The 6,325-nt window shown below is 53.4% G+C and overlaps 1 protein-coding gene across 1 annotated transcript; it reads left to right on the forward strand.

Moving 5' to 3' along the window:
* The first annotated feature begins 1,869 nt into the window (after positions 1-1,869).
* LOC112962638 (trypsin II-P29) lies at positions 1,870-5,261 on the forward strand. The gene is made up of 5 exons (XM_026058985.1): positions 1,870-1,909; positions 3,049-3,211; positions 3,913-4,166; positions 4,470-4,606; positions 5,014-5,261. Exons 1-5 carry the CDS (start codon positions 1,870-1,872, stop codon positions 5,161-5,163), a joined length of 744 nt encoding a protein of 247 aa, XP_025914770.1. The 3' UTR covers positions 5,164-5,261.
* Positions 5,262-6,325: the final 1,064 nt, after the last annotated feature.

The raw sequence follows: 6,325 nt of genomic DNA on the forward strand, positions 1-6,325 counted from the left end.
CCCCCACCGTGGAAAGCGGATTGATCTCCTGAGACCATTGATGAAATGCCAGTCATCTCCACTGTACAGCTGGTCTATGCCATACAGCTCTGCAGAGAGCCCTGAGGGTCACTGCTAGAAGAGCTCCAGCCAGACCTGGCCCCAGCTTGATCCCCTCCTGTGGATCAACAAAAGGAATATCCCCTAGAAGATGAGGAGGGATGGGTTGGGGAGGCCAATGAGAATAGCTGCACGGACCAGGGCAGGAATGGGAAGGCCATGGCAGTGAGGTGGAAATGGATGTAAGTGACCAGGGGCACCCCTGATGCTGGCAAGCGTAAGCCACATTGCGCCTTCTGAGAAGGGAAAGTCAGAGAAAACTAGGAGATCAGCTGCACACAATTATATCGCTAGGAGCTGGCTGGAAAGGAAATGTGCTGCCTCGTCAAGTCAGAAACCTCGGCTCTCTATTACCTCCATTCTGTCTCACAGCCCTTGCCTTTAGAGCAGGCGCCCACCCCCAATTTACAAGGCTTTAAATTACCTAAGTTAGCACACGATCTGTAGAGAGCGGCCAGAAAGACCTCCCCCAGAAGGGTCTGTGCACCCCAAGCCTGTGTAAATTGGGCTGCTGCTGGGCAATTTAAACGTCTCAAAGCCCAGACACTCCCTCGGTGCTGTGAGACACCGGGATGGAGTGTTTGGGGAAAAAAGGGAGGCCAAGGAGGCACTGGGAAAAGTGCAAGGTTCTCACAAGGCTGGTGAGGTGGCGTGGTCAGAGAAGGTTGTGGAGGAGGTCGGCTGTGGGAGCCAGTGCGGCTGGCATGGTGAAATGCAATGGATGAGGAGGGGCAACCGGCACCAGAGAAGCAGAGAGAACTGGACTGGAAGTAGAATGGGAATGGGCTGGTCGGGCTTGAGAAGTGTGAAAGAATGAGCGTAGGACTGACCGGGCAAGCAGCCCGGGATGGCAAGCCTGAGCAAGGAAAGATTTGCGTAAGAAGAATTGCCTGCAAGCAGGTGGCCCCAAAGACGCTTGGTGCACCAGCATAGGCAACCGGAAGAAACTGACACAAGATGACCTAAATCCACCAAAACTGAAGAGCCATCTGATGGGAACTGCACATAGCCACCACTGACCTAGCCACAGTCCTAGGCCAGGCCCAAAGTACTAGCACATATACCTAGCTCTGGAAACGGGCTGCCGGTGCCTTCTCTGTGCTGCAACGGTCATGTTTTCCCAACTGGAACTGGAACTGGAAAGCCAGTCTTCACTTGATGCTGTCTTTCACAGCATTGCTATCCAAAGCCAGTGCAGACAGGAGACCTCACCCCTTTCCTCACTGTCACATCTCTTCTTATGGTCTCAGACTGAATCAGAACACCTCCACCTCCCCCGCCCCTTTTCTGAAGATGAGAAAGCCTTYCGTGAAGTGCAATTACCCTCTTCTGCTCGGTGCTGGTGAACATGCCACTGACCCACTGCAAGATTTTTCAGGCTCTTTTCAAAAGTAAACCCCRTCTCCAGGGGCAAACAACTCTCTCATTCAGTGCAGTGATGCTGCAGTGGAATGCTGGCGGCTCAAGGGGCACGGCAAGGAGAAGGGCTGGTGAAGGGAGGGACAGGTGCAAGGCAGCTCTGTCGGGGACAGGCAATGGCACCTTGCATTTCTAGAAATACACTTTCCCAGCTCAGGTACCTCAGTCAGCTGTGTCATCACTGTACCCAGATAAAGGAACTAAATTTGTCCAGGCTGACGCAAGATCCTGGGAAGGGGAAAGCTGCAGAGACCCTGGGCTGGCAAAGATAAGGCTCTCCAGGAGTATAAAGCAGTGCACTTGCCAAAGCCAGTCCTTGTACATCTCACAGAGCTTGGTGGCAGAGGCACCATGAAGGTCTTCCTGATTCTCTCCTGCTTGGGGGCAGTTGGTGAGTTCTCCAAAGCATCGGATCCTCCAGCTCTCTCCACAACCTCACTCTTGCCTTGTCTTCTCTGCCTGCATTTCTCTTTCCCCAATGGCCCAACACTCTGCTTTTCTCCTATCCCCACCCATGTCAGAGACTTGGACTCCCAGCCTCCTAAAGGGACAGAGGAGGGAGCATATGACGGGGTGTACAAAATTGTGAGTGGCCTGGGGAGACTGGGGAAGGATGGACTGCTCCTTGTCCCTTCCTGTACGAGAACTGGGGGGCATCAAACAAAGCTAGGAGGTTTGGCAAGTTGAAAGCAAGCAAAAGAGGATTCCTCTTCTTTTAGGAAAGCGGCAAACCCCTTTCCACAGGGTATTGCAGATGCAGAAAGCTTACACGGCCTCAGAAAGAGAGGCGACACATTTGTGGGAGAAAAATCCGTCGAGGGCTGTGAGGTTCAATGACACCCCCTGTCTGACCTGGCAACCTCAGGTCCCTGAGTTGCTGGAGGCCAGGAGTGTGTCTGGGGAAGGGTTCCCCCTCCTCTGCTCTTTGCATCTGTAATGTACCATGTCAGAGACAGGCTCCAGGCCTACAATGCTCTAGTGGTCTCACCAAATGTGTTCTTTCTCACATTCTGCTCTAACATCAGCCTCCGGCTCTGCAGAGCTTGCATACTCTCTCTCAGATTCCTGCGCTACTGGGCTTTCCCTTCTCTCTTGCTCGCCCCTTGTCCCCCCTCAACAAATTACAAATTCTGCTGACACTCCCTACTGCATTTGCCCTTTTCCAGTTCTCACCCTACACAGATGTGCACCGAGGCCTTTCACCACGACACAGCTGTCACATCCCRTGCCAGCGGTGCCGTGGAAGGAATACACTGGAAGCCTGCACGCATTTCATTTGTGAAGTTCTTTGGCAGCTCCTGCTCTTCTGTTCTTTTCCTGACGCAGGGGGGTAACAGTCAAAGACTCGCGCTTCAGAGCAATGCAGAAAGAACCCAGGAGGATAATTCAGGAGTCGCTGTGAAGACTGACTTCTGACGCTCCAAATTTTTTTGGCCCTGGCTAACTGCTCTGCAGCTCGTTGCCTGCTGCTACACTGTAAGAGAATGGATTCAGACCCAGCGCTGTGAAAACCAATTCTCTTTCCCCCAGTTGCTGTCCCGGGGGACGCTGACGACGACAAGATTGTGGGAGGCTACAACTGCCCAGCACATTCAGTGCCCTACCAGGTGTCCCTGAATGCTGGGTATCACTTCTGTGGAGGTTCCCTCATCAACAACCAATGGGTCGTGTCAGCTGCTCACTGCTACAAGTCGTAAGTATGGACTGTCTTGGGTACCTGGGTGAATTCTAGTCAAACCTTGCAAACCCACCAGATTTGCAACTAYGGTGCCTAGCAAGGCAAGACAAGACAAGGTGGCAGGGCATGCATGGTACACCTGAAAGCAARGGAGGCACACTGACCTCAGTCCCACCGTCTTAGATGATCTTTCCAAAGTTCCTGCATTCTCAGTGTCCTTTTCTGTGCATCCTAACATACCTTTCTGTGCACRCTGGTGTGTCTGTGTCCCCATACCAGCTCACCGATAGCTTCTCCTCTTCCCTTTTGTTCTTTTTCATTCCTCCAGACTTTCACCCTGGACCTATTCCTCCCTGTTTTTAGGGCATACTTCCATGCAGAGAGCATGCAGCTTCAGGATCCTGCTCCCCTGCAATGGGGAACCTAAGCTCTCTTCCCTAAGCGTTGTTCTAGGTGTCTGGAGTGATCCTGGCATGCTCACACCATTGCCACAGCGGCCAGCTGGGGATCCACCGGCACAATGCCCATCTGGCAAGGCTTTCCAGTCTCTGTCTTTAATGAAATCATGAAGTTCCTAGAGCCGTGTGACACACCATGAGCCTTTGACTTGGGCAACACTCCCTTACTCTCTTCCAGGTTTCTGCCAGTCCCCTTTGCGGCACCAAGTCATTCTAATGGGTGCTAACTGCTGCTCTTCTCTGTTGGTAATTTTGCAGCTATATACAGGTGAGGCTGGGAGAGTACAACATTGATGTGCAGGAAGACAGTGAAGTGGTCAGGAGTTCTGCAGCAATCATTCGCCATCCTAAATACAGTTCAAGAAGCCTTGATAACGACATTATGTTGATCAAGCTGGCATCCCCGGTGGCCTACAGCGCCGACATTCAACCCATAGCTCTGCCCAGCACCTGTGTCAAGGCGGGCACCGGGTGCCTGATTTCGGGGTGGGGAAACACACTGAGCAGCGGCTGTGAGTATCAGCGCATGTTGCGGGTAACTGGCCACGCTTCTCCTGCTCTGCCACCGGGTTCATGGGACCCACGTAACTTTCACGCCTGCTTTGCAGCCTTCTCTTGCTCTAGCCCCAAGTTCCCCACACTGCCCTGCCAGTGTGTCTCAGTCTACAATGAGCTTTGCATTTCCTCATGCAAGCCAAGTATTTACTTTACCCTGCTTTGCTGGATGGCTCTCGCACATATGTCTGCAGGGCATCCTGCTCACTGGCAGTAGTGAGTCCCAAGATGAAACCTAATTTTCACTGCTCTCCCGGCAGCTAGTTTCCCTGAGATTGTCCAGTGCCTGCAAGCTCCAGTCTTGAGTGACCAAGAGTGCCGAGACGCTTACCCGGGCCAGATCTCCAGCAACATGATGTGTGTAGGATTCCTGGAGGGTGGGAAAGACTCATGCCAGGTAAGAGCTGATGTCTGGGCAGAGCTCTGGCTCGGACACTTTTGTGCCTCAGGCTCCGTGGCATATGCCAGAGCTCATCAGAGTGCTTAGGCTTCCTCATCTCCAGGTGTGCAGTTCCCACACAGCGTCCTTCCAGCAAGAAGCGTCCAGGGTTTGGACGCTTTGGGTGGGCTTCACACAAAACCAGCAGGTGCAGCCACACCTGGTTGGGCACGGAGTGCAGCAGCGGTAAATTGCGGCRTTGCGGGAGGGGATCAGCAGATGAGGGGTGGTATCTTTCTGTGCTCTCATACCACGGCCTGCTCCGCCTCCCTCAGCGCTCCCTGGATTCTTTGTAACAGGCCAAGACCTTTCCAGGTGAGATTCTGCTTTTAAATCAGCTCACACTTCTAACTTTTTCCCTCCAGGGTGACTCGGGCGGCCCAGTTGTGTGTGACGGGACACTCCAGGGGATCGTATCATGGGGAATCGGGTGTGCTCTGAAAGGCTACCCTGGCGTCTACACCAAGGTCTGCAATTATGTCAACTGGATCCAAGAAACCATTGCAGCCTACTGATGCGACGATGACCACCCGGCTCCTTGGCCACTGCCCTCCTGCCCCATCACTTTCCTCTCAAGAAGATGATAGCACAAATAAAAACATACTTAAGAGCCTTACAGATATTTCCTTTGGGGGCTGAAGCTCACTCTACACAAGTGGGCCTCCCTGCAGCCTTTACACCAGCTCCTCCTGAACCTTCGCTCCCTGCCTGTTCCGGTTTAGGTATGTGCACTGGGAGTCGTGCCCTAGAGCTGCTGGGCTGGCAGGCAAGGGACAGGGCAGTGCGTCACCATCTAGGAGGCCTCCTGAGCTGGACTCCTCCTTCTCCTTACTCCTGGCCCTCTTCCTGAGAAAGGGAGCAGAGGGAGCAGAGATGGATCCTGACAGCAGTGGAGCAGAGTCCCATCTAGCTCCTGCTAATGGTGATGTTATCTTCTCATGGGTACTGTGACAGCTTTGATGGTACTCACTACGGCTATGGTGGGGGGTGGAAGAGCAAGCAGAGACAGGCACCACCTGCGGCCAATGATCCTCAGCCTCCCCCTTCACTTCCTCAGGGACATCTGAAGCAGGAGCCCCCTCACGCAGGGGGACTGGGCCCACCAGCACCTGCAACTGACACAGAATAGCTGCTAGGGAAAGGAAAACAACAGCAAACAGGTGGGGAAAAGGCCAGGCATCCCTTAGCAGTGTAAAGCACCGAGGCAAGATCAGCTAAGAAAGGAAGGATGGGGTGGGGGTGGCAGGAGCGGAAGGGGGCTGGTTGCCTCTTTGTCTTTGGCCCGCTGCCATTCTGGGTTTGGGCAGGTTCTCTTTTGGGGAGGAAGGAAAGTTATGCCTTCTTTGAGAGTACCTGCACTTGGGAGTGAGGGAGGGACACCTGGAAGACTGAGGGCAGGAGGCAGTGAGGCAATAACACAGTAAAGAGAGACCGTGGTAGTGGAGGGAAGGGCAGGAAACTCAGGAAAGGAACAGTGGTCCTACATGCAGCCAGAAGCAGATATTCAGCCCAGCCTCTGCGGTGGTGGGAGATGGACAGCCTCCTGGGAATCTTCAGCAAATGACTGGACCGCACAAAAAGGACTTCCTATCCTTATAGGAAGGATCCTGCAAGGACACAGCAGATGGGGGAGTTCTGATTTTAAAGGTTTTATTTAGGCCATCTCATCCTGCATAT

The sequence above is a fragment of the Apteryx rowi genome, unplaced genomic scaffold (genome assembly GCF_003343035.1).
Source record: "Apteryx rowi isolate R43461 unplaced genomic scaffold, aptRow1 scaffold_1508, whole genome shotgun sequence".
NCBI classification, from domain to species: Eukaryota; Metazoa; Chordata; class Aves; order Apterygiformes; family Apterygidae; genus Apteryx; species Apteryx rowi.